Source organism: Lethenteron reissneri, chromosome 69 (genome assembly GCF_015708825.2).
Source record: "Lethenteron reissneri isolate LAM-NWPU_2019-01 chromosome 69, ASM1570882v1, whole genome shotgun sequence".
NCBI classification, from domain to species: Eukaryota; Metazoa; Chordata; class Hyperoartia; order Petromyzontiformes; family Petromyzontidae; genus Lethenteron; species Lethenteron reissneri.
This window is the reverse complement of record NC_083847.1, coordinates 8,056,074-8,071,424: the sequence shown is the minus strand read 5'-3', so window position 1 is coordinate 8,071,424 and position 15,351 is coordinate 8,056,074. Positions and strand designations below refer to the sequence as shown.

Here is a 15,351-nt window from a genome sequence, read left to right as displayed (position 1 = left end):
ACTCGCTCAGTCACTCACTCAGTCACTCAAACCAGTCACTCAGCCAGTCACTCAGCCAGTCACTCAGTGATGTTGATGTTGGTGATGTTGGTGATGGTGATGATGTTGGTGATGGTAGTGCAGGATGGTGGTGATAGTGGTGATGTTGATGGTGGTGATGTTGATCGTGGTGATGGTGGTGATGTTGATGTTGGTGATGTTGATTATGTTGGTGATGGAGGTGGTGATGTTGATGATGATGTTGGTGATGTTGATGGTGGTTGTTGATGGTGGTGATGTTGGTAATGTTGATGTTGGTGATGGTGGTGATGTTGGTGATGGTAGTGTAGGATGGTGGTGATGGTGGTGATGTTGATGGTGGTGATGTTGATGTTGGTGATGGTGGTTGTTGATGGTGGTGATGTTGATGATGTTGGTGATGTTGATGTTGGTGATGTTGGTGTTGATGATGTTGGTGATGTTGATGTTGGTGATGTTAGTGTTGATGGTGTTGATGATGTTGATGGTGATGATGATGTTGATGATGTTGGTGATGGTGGTGATGTTGGTGATGATTGTGATGATGGTGATGGTGATGATGTTGATGTTGGTGATGATGATGGTGATGTTGTTGATGTTGTTGATGTTGGTGATGATGATGATGTTGGTGATGGTGATGATGTTGATGTTGGTGCAGGATGGCGTATTTCCAAGTGAGCTACGAGTTCTCAACGCTGCAGAAACTTCTCACTGACGCCACAAAACACTACACCAACCAGGTAGTCACCCACTACTCACCCACACACTCACCCACTCACCTACTCACCCACACACTCACTCACACACTCACCTACTCACCCACACACTCACACACTCACTCACTCACACACTCACCTACTCACCCACACACTCACTCACCTACTCACCCAAACACTCACCTAATCACTCACACACTCACTCTCCTACTCACTCACCTACTTACTCACCCACACACTCACACACTCACCCACTCACTCACACACTCACTCACTCACCTACTCACCCACACACTCACCCACACACTCACTCACACACTCACCTACTCACCAACTCACCCACACACTCACTCACCTACTCACCCACATACTCACTCACCCACTCACTCACCTACTCACTCATCCACTCACCTACTCACTCACCTACACACTCACTCACTCACCTACTCACCCACACACTCACTAACCTACTTACTCACCTACTCACTCACTCACCTACTCACCCACACACTCACTCACCTACTCACTCACTCACCTACTCACTCACCTACTCACCCACACACTCACTCACCCACACACTCACCCACTCACTCACCCACACACACTCACTCACCCACCCACTCACCCACACACTCACTCACCTACTCACTCACCCACTCACTCACACTCACCAACTCACCCACACACTCACTCACTCACCTACTCACCCACACACTCACTCACCCACACACTCACTCACCCACTCACTCACCTACTCACTCATCCACTCAACTACTCACTCACCTACACACTCACTCACCCACCCACTCACCCACACACATCACCTACTCACTCACCTACTCACTCACCTACTCACTCACCCACCCACTCACCCACCCACACACTCACCCACCCACTTACCCACACACTCACCTACTCACCCACCCACACACTCACCTACTCACTCGCTCACTCACCCATAATGTACAGTGTGTGTGCCTGTTTGTGTGTATAGTGTGTGTGTCTGTCTGTCTGTGTGTGTGTCTGTGTGTGTGTGCATAATGTATAGTGTCTGTGTGTGTGTCTGTGTGTGTATCTGTCTGTGTGTGTGTCTGTGTGTGTGTGTATAATGTGTAATGTCTGTGTGTGTATCTGTCTGTGTGTGTGTGTCTGTTTGTGTGTCTATGTATAATGTATAGTGTGTGTGTCTGTGTGTGTGTGTATAATGTATAATGTGCGTGTGTCTGTGTATATAATGTACTAGCATAAGTACCCGGCGTTGCCCGGGTGAAAAATATATTTATTAATAACCTTACATATATACACAGATGGGCTGCTACCCCTGCCCCCCCCCCCCCCCCAGCCACGATCTCCTCGGCCGCTGTGCAGTAGTATGTACGGCCTATAGTGTGGTGGGGTGTCGAGGCCTAGTAGCGTGCAGAGCCTCTGGCCTCGCCTAAATTGCCCACCCGGCTGAGGCTGAACCGGGGCCGTTACCCCCCCCCCCCACGCTACAATAATACTGTCTAATCGCTATAATTTTATTATCTACCGACCCTATAATAGTAATTGCACACATTGGGGTGGCGGGGGAGTGAAGAGGACGTGAAACTTTGATGAATTTACCTCAGAGTCGCGTGGTGGGTGTCGAGGCCTAGTACCGTGCAGAGCCTCTGGCCTCGCCTAAATTGCCCACCCGGCTGAGGCTGAACCGGGGCCGTTACCCCCCCCCCCCGCGCTACAATAATACTGTCTAATCGCTATAATTTTATTATCTACCGACCCTATAATAGTAATTGCACACATTGGGGTGGCGGGGGAGTGAAGAGGACGTGAAACTTTGATGAATTTACCTCAGAGTCGCGTGGTGGGTGTCGAGGCCTAGTACCGTGCAGAGCCTCTGGCCTCGCCTAAATTGCCCACCCGGCTGAGGCTGAACCGGGGCCGTTACCCCCCCCCCCCGCGCTACAATAATACTGTCTAATCGCTATAATTTTATTATCTACCGACCCTATAATAGTAATTGCACACATTGGGGTGGCGGGGGAGTGAAGAGGACGTGAAACTTTGATGAATTTACCTCAGAGTCGCGTGGTGGGTGTCGAGGCCTAGTACCGTGCAGAGCCTCTGGCCTCGCCTAAATTGCCCACCCGGCTGAGGCTGGGTACGGGTGCTGTTCCCCCCCCCCCCGCGCTACAATAATACTGTCTAATCGCTATAATTTTATTATCTACGGAGCCTATAATAGTAATTGCACACATTGGGGTGGGATGGGAGTGAAGAGGACGTGAAACTTTGATGAATTTACCTCAGAGTCGCGTGTTAATGCGTGCGCATATTTTTTACGGGAATTAAAAATGGCGTCCACCCCGCAGCGAATGCGTCGCTACCCGTTGCCAGGGGCAACCGCCGTGGAAAACCAAACGGACCAATCGCGTCTCACAAATCCCTCACATTTCGTCCAATGAAACTGCGTATGGTCCGGCGACACGCAGACAGACAGACACACACACAGACACACACACAGACAGACAGACCGACAGACAGACAGATTTGCGATTTATATATATAGATAGTCTGTGTGTGTGTGTCTGTGTGTGTCTGTGTGTGTGTAGTTCAGTAGGGGAGCAGTAGTGTAGTAGTGGTTAGCGCTACGCTGCGCTACGAACCTGGTGACCCGAGTTTGATTCCCGTTCACGGCCGACACCAGTGACGATTATCTGAACCGGTCCTGGGCCTCCCCTAGGTCGACTCAGCCTCAAATGAGTACCTGGTGCGGTGTGTAAACATCGCCACTGGGGAGACAAAGGCGGTCGGGCGTGGTGCTGGCCACCCACCCCCTCGTGTGCCGTTCCGGCCTTCATAGGTGCTCGCTAACAGCACTTGCCCCTACAGTCTGTTAAGGCTACACGGGGGATCTTTGTATCTTTGTAGTTCATCAGGCAGGCGTACGTGCTGCTGCTGGGTCTGTGTGTGTGTCTGTGTGTATAATGTATAGTGTGTGTCTGTGTGTATAATGTATAGTGTGTGTGTGTGTGTAGTTCATCAGGCAGGCGTACGTGCTGCTGCTGGGTCTGTGTGTGTGTATCTGTGTGTGTCTGTATAATGTATAGTGCCTGTGTGTCTGTGTGTGTGTCTGTGTGTGTGTGTAGTTCATCAGGCAGGCGTATGTGCTGCTGCTGTGTCTGTGTGTGTATCTGTGTCTGTGTGTGTATCTGTGTCTGTGTGTATAATGTATAATGTGTGTGTCTGTGTGTATAATGTATAGTGTGTGTGTGTGTCTGTGTGTGTGTGTGTAGTTCATCAGGCAGGCGTACGTGCTGCTGCTGGGCCTGTGTGTGTGTATCTGTGTCTGTGTGTGTGTCTGTGTGTGTGTGTATCTGTGTCTGTGTGTATAATGTATAGTGCCTGTGTGTGTGTCTGTGTGTGTCTGTGTGTGTCTGTGTGTGTGTGTATAATGTATAGTGCCTGTGTGTGTGTGTGTGTCTGTGTGTGTCTGTGTGTGTCTGTGTGTATAATGTATAGTGTCTGTGTGTGTGTGTAGTTCATCAGGCAGGCGTACGTGCTGCTGCTGGGTCTGGACGTGATGGGTAACCCCGTGGCTCTGCTGCGAGGACTCTCAGAGGGAGTTGAAAGTCTCTTCTACGAACCTTACCAGGTGAGACACGCGGGGAGAGACACGCGGAGAGAGACACACGGGGAGAGACACGGGGGGAGAGACACGGGGAGAGACACGAGGAGAGAGACACACGGGGAGAGACACGGAGAGACACGGGGGGAGAGACACGGGGAGAGACACGAGGAGAGAGACACACGGGGAGAGACACGGAGAGACACACGGGGAGAGACACGGGGGGGGAGACACGGGGAGAGACACGGGGGGGGAGACACGGAGACACGGGAAGAGACACGGGGAGAGACACGGGGAGACACACGGGCAGAGACACGGGGGGGGGAGACACGGAGACACGGGGAGACACACGGGGAGACACACGGGGAGAGACACGGGGGGAGACACGGGGGGAGTCACGCGGAGAGAGACACACGGGGAGAGAAACGGAGAGACGCACGGGGAGAGACACGGGGGGGGGGGAGACACGGAGACACGGGGAGAGACACGGGGAGAGACACGGGGAGACACACGGGGAGAGACACGTGGGGGAGACACGGAGACACGGGGAGAGACACGGGGAGAGACACACGGGGAGAGACACGGAGAGACACGGGAAGAGACACGGGGGGAGTCACGCGGAGAGAGACACACGGGGAGAGACACGGAGAGACGCACGGGGAGAGACACGGGGGGGGGGGAGACACGGAGACACGGGGAGAGACACGGGGAGAGACACGGGGAGACACACGGGGAGAGACACGGGGAGAGACACACGGGGAGAGACACGGAGACACGGGGGGAGACACGGGGGGAGTCACGCGGAGAGAGACACACGGGGAGAGACACGGAGAGACGCACGGGGAGAGACACGGGGGGGGGGGGAGACACGGAGACACGGGGAGAGACATGGGGAGAGACACGGGGAGACACACGGGGAGAGACACGGGGAGAGACACACGGGGAGAGACACGGAGACACGGGGGGAGACACGGGGGGAGTCACGCGGAGAGAGACACACGGGGAGAGACACGGAGAGACGCACGGGGAGAGACACGGGGGGGGGGGGAGACACGGAGACACGGGGAGAGACACGGGGAGAGACACGGGGAGACACACGGGGAGAGACACGTGGGGGAGACACGGGGGGAGACACGGGGAGAGACACACGGGGAGAGACACGGGGGGAGACACACAGGGAGACACACGGAGAGAGACACACGGGGAGAGACACGGAGAGACGCACGGGGAGAGACACGGGGGGAGACACGCGGAGAGACACGCGGGAAGACATGGAGAGAGACACGGGGAGAGACACGGAGAGACACACGGGGAGAGACACGGAGAGACGCGGGGAGACATGGAGAGAGACACGGGGAGACAGACGGGGAGACACGGAGAGACGCACGGGGAGAGACACGGAGACACGGAGAGACACACGGGGAGACACACGGGGAGACACGAGGAGAGACACGGGGAGAGACACGGGGAGACACGGGGAGAGACACGGAGAGACGCACGGGGAGACACGCGGGGAGAGACACGGGGAGAGACACGGGGAGAGACACGGAGAGACATGGGGGGGGAGACATGGAGAGACACGTGGGGGGAGACACGGAGACACACGGAGAGACACGGGGAGAGACACGGTGAGACACGGGGGGAGACACGGGGAGACAGACGGGGAGAGAGATGGAGAGAGACATGGGGAGACACACGGAGAGACACACGGAGAGACACGGGGAGAGACACACGGAGACACACGGAGAGACACGGGGAGACACGGGGGGAGACACACGGGGGGAGAGACACGGGGAGAGACACGGGGGGAGAGACACGGGGAGAGACACGGGGAGAGACACGGGGAGACATGGAGAGAGACACGGGGAGACACACGGGGAGACACACGGGGAGAGCCACGGGGTTCATGATGGCTGTGTGGTTATGCTGATGGCGATGATGATGGTGGTGATGATGATGTTGTTGATGGTGGTGGTGGTGATGATGATGATGGTGGTGGTGATGATGGTGGTGATGTTGATGATGTTGTTGTTGATGGTGATGATGGTGGTGTTGATGATGTTGATGATGTTGTTGACGGTGATGATGTTGTTGTTGATGATGTTGTTGTTGATGATGTTGATGTTGTTGATGATGTTGATGATGTTGTTGATGATGTTGATGATCAGGGAGCCATCCACGGTCCGGAGGAGTTTGTGGAGGGAGTGGCACTGGGAGTGAAAAGCTTCCTGGGACACGCCGTGGGTGAGAAACTCTCTCTCTTTCACTAATTCTCTCTCTAACTCTCTCTCTCGAACTCTCTCTAACTGTCACTAACTCTCTAACTCACTAACTCTCTCTAAATCTCTCTAACTCTCTCACTCTATCACTAACTCACTAACCCTCTCTCTCTCTAACTCTCTCTAACTCTCTAACTCTCTCTAACTCTCTAACTCTCTCTCTCTCTAACTCTCTATCTCTCACTAACTATCTCTCTAACTCTCTCTCTCTCTAACTCACTAACTCTCTCTCTCTCGCTCTAACTCTCTCTCTCCCTCTCTCCCTAACTCTCTAACTCTCTCCTACTCTCTAACTCTCTAACTCTCTCTCTCTCTAACTCACTAACTCTCTCTCTCTCACTAATTCTCTCTCTAACTCTCTCTCTCTAACTCTCTCTCTCCCTCTCTCCCTAACTCTCTAACTCTCTCTCTCACTAACTCTCTAACTCTCTCTCTCACTAATTCTCTCTCTAACTCTCTCTCTCTAACTCTCTCTCCCTCTCTCTCCCTAACTCTCTAACTCACTAACTCACTAACTCTCTAACTCTCTCTCACTAACTCTCTCTCTCTCTAACTCTCTAACTCTCTAACTCACTAACTCACTAACTCTCTAACTCTCTCTCACTAACTCTCTCTCTAACTCTCTCTCCCTCTCTCTCCCTAACTCTCTCTCTCTCTAACTCTCTAACTCTCTCTCTCACTAACTCTCTCTCTAACTCTCTCTCCCTCTCTCTCTCCCTAACTCTCTAACTCTCTCTCTCTCTAACTCTCTCTCTCTAACTCTCTCTCTCACTAACTCTCTCTCTAACTCTCTCTCCCTCTCTCTCCCTAACTCTCTAACTCACTAACTCACTAACTCTCTAACTCTCTCTCTCACTAACTCTCTCTCTAACTCTCTCTCCCTCTCTCTCCCTAACTCTCTAACTCTCTCTCTCTCTAACTCTCTCTCTCACTAACTCTCTCTCTAACTCTCTCTCCCTCTCTCTCCCTAACTCTCTCTCTCACTAACTCTCTCTCTAACTCTCTCTCCCTCTCTCTCCCTAACTCTCTAACTCTCTCTCTCTCTAACTCTCTCTCTCACTAACTCTCTCTCTAACTCTCTCTCCCTCTCTCTCCCTAACTCTCTAACTCACTAACTCTCTCTAACTCTCTCACTCTCTCACCCCCTCTCCCTCTCACCAGGCGGTGCGGCTGGCATGGCCTCCCTCATCACAGGCAGCGTTGGCAAGGGCCTTGCCGCCGTCACGCTGGACGAGGAGTTCCAGCGGCAGCGCCGCGCCGACCGCAACCGCCCGGCGGGCGACCTCAAGGAGAGCCTGGCACGTGGCGGCAAGGGCCTGCTCAAGGTGTGTGCCGGGCTTCACCGGGGATTCACCGGGATTCAACGGGAATTCACCGGGGCTTCACCTGGCTTCACCGGGGCTTCACCGGGAATTCACCGAGAATTCAACGGGGGTTCAACGGGGATTCAACGGGGGTTCAAAGGGGATTCAACGGGGGTTCAACGGGGGTTCAACGGGGGTTCAACGGGGATTCAACGGGGGTTCAACGGGGATTCAACGGGGGTTCAACGGGGATTCAACGGGGGTTCAACGGGGGTTCAACGGGGGTTCAAAGGGGATTCAACGGGGGTTCAACGGGGGTTCAACGGGGGTTCAACGGGGGTTCAACGGGGGTTCAAAGGGGGTTCAACGGGGATTCAACGGGGATTCAACGGGGGTTCACCGGGTCAGTGGGTGACTGCACTTGCCCCTACAGCCCATTGGGAGGCTACCTGGGGAACATGTGTCTGTGTCTGTGTGCAGGGCGTTGTGGGTGGAGTGACTGGGATCTTCACGAAGCCTGTGGAGGGTGAGAAACACTCACCACTCACTCACCACTCACCACTCACTCACTCACTCACCACTCACTCACTCACTCACCACTCACTCACTCACCACTCACTCACCACTCACTCACTCACCACTCACTCACTCATTCACTCACTCACCACTCACTCACTCACCACTCACTCACACACTCACTCACTCACTCATTCACTCACTCACCACTCACTCACTCACTCACCACTCACTCACTCACTCATACACTCACTCACCACTCACTCACCACTCACTCACTCATACACTCACTCATACACTCACTCACCACTCACTCACCACTCACCACTCACTCACTCATACACTCACTCACTCACCCACTCATACACTCACTCATACACTCACTCACTCACTCATACACTCACCACTCACTCACTCATACACTCACTCACTCATACACTCACCACTCACTCACTCATACACTCACTCACTCACCACTCACTCACTCACCACTCACTCACCACTCACTCACCACTCACTCACCCACCCACCCACTCACCCACCCACCCACTCCCCCACTCACCCACCCACCCACTCACTCAATCACCCACTCACTCACCACTCACTCACCACTCACTCACCACTCACTCACTCATACACTCACCACTCACTCACTCATACACTCACCACTCACTCACCCACCCACCCACTCCCCCACTCACCCACCCACCCACTCAATCACCCACTCACTCACCACTCACTCACCACTCACTCACCACTCACTCACCCACTCACTCATACACTCACTCATACACTCACTCATACACTCACTCATACACTCACTCACACACTCATACACTCACTCACTCATACACTCACTCACACACTCATACACTCACTCACTCATACACTCACTCATACATTCACTCACTCACTCATACACTCACTCATACACTCACTCATACACTCACTCATACACTCACTCACTCACTCATACACTCACTCACTCACCACTCACTCACTCATACACTCACTCATACACTCACTCACCTACTCACCCACTCACTCACCCACTCACTCACCCACTCACTCACTCACCCACTCACTCACCCCCCCACCCCCCCCACTCACCCCCCCCCACTCACCCCCCCACTCACCCCCCCCCACCCCCCCACCCCCCCACCCCCCCCACTCACCCCCCCACTCACCCCCCCACTCACCCCCCCCCACCCCCCCACCCCCCCACCCCCCCCACTCACCCCCCCACTCACCCCCCCACTCACCCCCCCCCACCCCCCCACCCCCCCACCCCCCCCACTCACCCCCCCACCCCCCCAGGCGCCAGGCAGGAGGGGGCTGCGGGGTTCTTCAAGGGGGTGGCCAAGGGGCTCGTTGGGGTCGTGGCCAAACCCACCGGGGGGGTCATCGACATGGCGAGCAGCACCCTGGACGGCATCAAGAGGTCGGGGTCACGCGGGGGTCACGCGGGGTCACGCGGGGGGGTCACCGGGGGTCACGCGGGGGGGTCACGGCTGGCTCGGACTGTGTGTTTGTATGTCTGTGTGTCTGTGTGTGTGTGTGTCTGTGTGTGTGTCTGTGTGTGTGTGTCTGTGTGTGTGTCTTGTCTGTGTGTGTGTCTGTGTGTGTGTGTGTGTCTGTGTGTGTGTGTGTGTCTGTGTGTGTGTGTGTGTCTGTGTGTGTGTGTGTCTGTGTGTGTGTGTGTCTGTGTGTGTGTGTGTCTGTGTGTGTGTCTGTGTGTGTGTCTGTGTGTGTGTCTGTGTCTGTGTGTGTGTGTGTGTCTGTGTGTGTGTCTGTGTGTGTGTGTGTCTGTGTGTGTGTGTCTGTGTGTGTCTGTGTGTGTCTGTGTGTGTCTGTGTGTGTGTGTGTGTCTGTGTGTGTGTGTGTGTCTGTGTGTGTGTGTGTCTGTGTGTGTGTGTGTCTGTGTGTGTGTCTGTGTGTGTGTCTGTGTGTGTGTGTCTGTGTGTGTGTCTGTGTGTGTGTGTCTGTGTGTGTGTGTGTCTGTGTGTGTGTCTGTGTGTGTGTGTGTGTCTGTGTGTGTGTCTGTGTGTGTGTGTCTGTGTGTGTCTGTGTGTGTGTGTGTCTGTGTGTGTGTGTGTGTGTCTGTGTGTGTGTGTGTCTGTGTGTCTGTGTGTGTGTGTCTGTGTGTGTCTGTGTGTGTGTGTGTCTGTGAGTGTGTCTGTGTGTGTGTCTGTGTGTGTGTGTGTGTCTGTGTGTGTGTGTGTGTGTCTGTGTGTGTGTGTGTCTGTGTGTGTGTCTGTGTGTGTGTGTGTGTCTGTGTGTGTGTCTGTGTGTGTGTGTGTGTGTCTGTGTGTGTGTGTGTCTGTGTCTGTGTGTGTCAAGGGGGTGGCCACTCACCACTCACTCACCACTCACCTGCCTGGGTATTTTGTACCATCGGACACTCCACCCCCACAACTCCCAATTGGTGATGGGGCAGTTGTGGAGAGAGTGGAGAGTTTCCCACACCTGGGCAGTGTGCTTATGACCGGCTCCAGTTTAACAGCAGAGGTCTCACTCCGAATCAGTCGAGCGGCAATATCTTTTCATCGGTTGCGTAACGCTGTGTGGAAGCTACCTGGTCTGTCGCTCCGCACGAAGCTTCAGGTCTTCTCGGCCACGGTCATTCCCTCCCTTCTCTACGCTTGCGAGACGTGGACCCCCCTAGTGGAGCATCTTCGCCGGTTGGAAACATTTAGGTTGGCCTGCCTACGATCCATCTTGGGTTTAACCAGGCTGGATTGTGTGAGGAGCTCACAAATCCTTGAAAGATCTGGGCAAAGTCCCATCAGTGAGCTCCTCCGGCAGGCAAGGTTGCGTTGGCTGGGTCATGTAGCCCGCATGCCCAGCCACCGCATGCCTAAACAGCTTTTGTTCGGCCGGATCGAGGGGGCTAGACGGGCGCGGCACGGGCTGGAGAAGAGATGGAGTGATGTGGTACAGGAGGACGTGGAGCTGAGTGGACTTGCCGATGACTGGTACCAGCGGTGTCAAGATCGGCCTCAGTGGAGGAGGCTCGTGAAGGACGCTACTGGGCAGTTGGAGGCAGTCGCCCTCCAACAACAACGGAGGGCGGAGGAGCGACGCTCACAACAACGAGCGGAGCGCCGGGTGGCTAAAGCACAGCAAGTTGGTACAGTAGGGGGCACAGGTGGTGCATCAGCCAGTCATCTCGGTCATCTCGGTCAGTCGACCCGTGGCACCTGGGTCTGCCCCGTGACCTCCTGCCAGCGGGCGTTCGACACTTCACGTGGCCTCAAGGTGCACTTGGCCTGGCACAAGCATCGTGGTGACGTCACCGCCACTTAGTGGCGAATGGCGGTTGTTGTTGTTGTTGTTGTGTCTGTGTGTGTGTGTCTGTGTGTGTGTGTCTGTGTGTGTGTCTGTGTGTGTGTCTTACTGTGTGTGTGTCTGTGTGTGTCTGTGTGTAAGTGTGTGTGTGTCTGTGTGTGTCTGTGTGTGTGTGTCTGTGTGTGTGTCTGTGTGTGTGTCACTGTGTCTGTGTGTGTGTGTCTGTGTGTGTGTGTCTGTGTGTGTGTGTCACTGTGTCTGTGTGTGTGTGTCTGTGTGTGTGTGTCTGTGTGTGTGTCACTGTGTCTGTGTGTGTGTGTGTCTGTGTGTGTGTGTCTGTGTGTGTGTGTGTCTGTGTGTGTGTGTCTGTGTGTGTGTGTCTGTGTGTGTGTCACTGTGTCTGTGTGTGTGTGTGCTGCAGAGTTGCTGAGTCCGTGCAGGAGGTGGTCAGGGTGAGACCTCCCTGTGTGTCTGTCACTGTGTCTGTGTGTGTGTGTCACTGTGTCTGTGTGTGTGTCACTGTGTCTGTGTGTGTGTGTCACTGTGTCTGTGTGTGTGTCACTGTGTCTGTGTGTGTGTGTCTGTGTGTGTCTGTGTGTCTGTGTCTGTGTGCTGCAGAGTTGCTGAGTCCGTGGAGGAGGTGGTCAGGGTGAGACCTCCCTGTGTGTCTGTCACTGTGTCTGTGTGTGTGTGTCACTGTGTCTGTGTGTGTGTCACTGTGTCTGTGTGTGTGTGTCTGTGTGTGTCTGTGTGTCTGTGTCTGTGTGCTGCAGAGTTGCTGAGTCCGTGGAGGAGGTGGTCAGGGTGAGACCTCCCTGTGTGTCTGTCACTGTGTCTGTGTGTGTGTGTCACTGTGTCTGTGTGTGTGTCACTGTGTCTGTGTGTGTGTGTCTGTGTGTGTCTGTGTGTCTGTGTCTGTGTGCTGCAGAGTTGCTGAGTCCGTGGAGGAGGTGGTCAGGGTGAGACCTCCGCGCGTCATTCACCCCGACGGAGTCGTCCGCCCGTACTGCCTGCGCGAGAGCACCGGGAACCAAGTGCTGCAGGTACATGCATGCACCTAGCCTGGCACGGAGACGCTCACTCACTCACTCACTCGCTGACTCACTCGCTCACTCACTCGCTCACTCACCCACTCGCTGACTCACTCGCTCACTCACTCGCTCACTCACCCACTCGCTCGCTCGCTCACTCACCCACTCGCTCACTCGCTCACCCACTCGCTCACTCGCTCACCCACTCGCTCACTCACTCACCCACTCGCTCACTCACTCGCTCACTCACCCACTCGCTCGCTCGCTCGCTCACTCACCCACTCGCTCACTCGCTCACCCACTCGCTCACTCGCTCACCCACTCGCTCACTCACTCACCCACTCGCTGACTCACTCGCTCACTCACTCGCTCACTCACCCACTCGCTCGCTCACTCACTATCTCACTCACTCGCTCGATCACTCGCTCACTCACTCACTCACTCGCTCATTCGCTCGCTCGCTCACCCACTCGCTGACTCACTCACTTGCTCACCCACTCGCTCGCTCGCTCACTCACCCACTCACTCACCCACTCACTCATTCACTCACTCACCCATTCGCTGACTCACTCGCTCACTCACTCGCTCACTCATGATCTCACTCGCTCACTCTCTCACTCACTCATTCACTCGCTCACTCACTCGCTCGCTCGCTCACTCACTCATTCGCTCACTCTCTCATTCACTCACTCTCTCATTCGCTCACTCACTCGCTCACTCACGCTCTCATTCGCTCACTCTCTCACTCACTCGCTCACTCTCTCACTCACTCATTCACTCGCTCACTCACTCGCTCGCTCGCTCACTCACTCATTCGCTCACTCTCTCATTCACTCACTCACTCACTCACGCTCTCATTCGCTCACTCACTCGCTCACTCACGCTCTCATTCGCTCACTCACTCACTCGCTCGCTCACTTGCTCACTCGCTCTCCCGCTCATTCAATTTATCGTTCACTCACCCCCTAATTCACCAACCCACTGACCCACTCGCTCACCCTCTCAATCACACAAACACACTTCACCTCACTATGAGTCTATGGGTTTCTGTGATGAGTCTATGGGTCTCTGTGTGGTGAGTCTCTGTGTGGTGAGTCTATGGCTCTCTGTGATGACTCTATGGGTCTCTGTGTGGTGAGTCTCTCTGTGGTGAGTCTATGGCTCTCTGTGATGACTCTATGGGTCTCTGTGTGGTGAGTCTCTCTGTGGTGAGTCTATGGCTCTCTGTGGTGAGTCTATGGGTCTCTGTGTGGTGAGTCTCTGTGTGGTGGGTCTCTGTGTGGTGAGTCTATGGCTCTCTGTGGTGAGTCTATGGGTCTCTGTGTGGTGAGTCTATGGCTCTCTGTGGTGAGTCTATGGGTCTCTGTGTGGTGAGTCTATGGCTCTCTGTGGTGAGTCTATGGGTCTCTGTGTGGTGAGTCTCTGTGTGGTGGGTCTCTGTGTGGTGAGTCTATGGCTCTCTGTGGTGAGTCTATGGGTCTCTGTGTGGTGAGTCTATGGCTCTCTGTGGTGAGTCTATGGGTCTCTGTGTGGTGAGTCTCTCTGTGGTGAGTCTCTGGGTCTCTGTGTGGTGAGTCTCTGTGTGGTGAGTCTATGCCTCTCTGTGATGAGTCTCTCTGTGGTGAGTCTCTGGGTGTCTGTGTGGTGAGTCTCTGTGTGGTGAGTCTATGGGTCTCTGTGTGTGTTGAGTCTCTGTGTGGTGAGTCTCTGTGTGGTGAGTCTATGGGTCTCTGTGTGTGTTGAGTCTCTCTGTGGTGAGTCTATGGGTCTCTGTGGTGAGTCTATGGCTCTCTGTGGTGAGTCTCTGTGTGGTGAGTCTATGGCTCTCTGTGTGTCTATGTCGTTGTCTATCTGATTGTGTCTTTCTTTCCATTCCTGCTGCCGTTGAAAGGATTAAAGACACGCACACACACACAGACACACACACACAGACACACACACACAGACACACACACAGACACACACACACAGACACACACACAGACACACACACACAGACACACACACAGACACACACACACACAGACACACACACACAGACACACGCACAGACACACACACACACAGACACACACACAGACACACAGACACACAGACACACAACCACACAGACACACAGACACAGACAGACAGACACACACAGATACACACAGACACACACAGACACAGACACACACACAGACACACACAGACACACACACAGACACACACAGACAGACACACACACAGACACACACAGACAGACACACACACAGACACACACAGACACACACAGACACACACACACAGACACACACACACAGACACACACACAGACAGACACACACACACAGACAGACACACACAGACACACACAGACACAGACACACACAGACAGACACACACACAGACACACACAGACAGACACACACACAGATACACACAGACACACACAGACACACACAGACACACACACACAGACACACACACACAGACACACACACAGACAGACACACACACACAGACACACACAGACACACACAGACAGACACACAGACAGACACACACAGACAGACACACACATACACACACAGACACACACACACACAG

At 54.3% G+C, this 15,351-nt stretch overlaps 1 protein-coding gene across 1 annotated transcript in view; it reads left to right on the top strand.

The window, feature by feature from the left end:
• Nucleotides 1-653: 653 nt before the first annotated feature.
• The window catches only part of LOC133360568 (intermembrane lipid transfer protein VPS13C-like), a 15,449-nt gene continuing 751 nt past the window's right edge, over nt 654-15,351 (top strand). Inside the window, exons 1-8 of the mRNA XM_061579364.1 lie at nt 654-758; nt 4,258-4,371; nt 6,513-6,588; nt 7,785-7,948; nt 8,408-8,453; nt 9,761-9,884; nt 12,660-12,774; nt 14,654-15,351. The exon at nt 14,654-15,351 is cut by the window's right edge and continues 751 nt beyond it. Coding sequence (XP_061435348.1) covers nt 678-758; nt 4,258-4,371; nt 6,513-6,588; nt 7,785-7,948; nt 8,408-8,453; nt 9,761-9,884; nt 12,660-12,774; nt 14,654-14,659 — 726 coding nt within the window. The 5' untranslated portion in view covers nt 654-677 and the 3' untranslated portion in view covers nt 14,660-15,351. The remainder of the gene's footprint in view (nt 759-4,257; nt 4,372-6,512; nt 6,589-7,784; nt 7,949-8,407; nt 8,454-9,760; nt 9,885-12,659; nt 12,775-14,653) is intronic.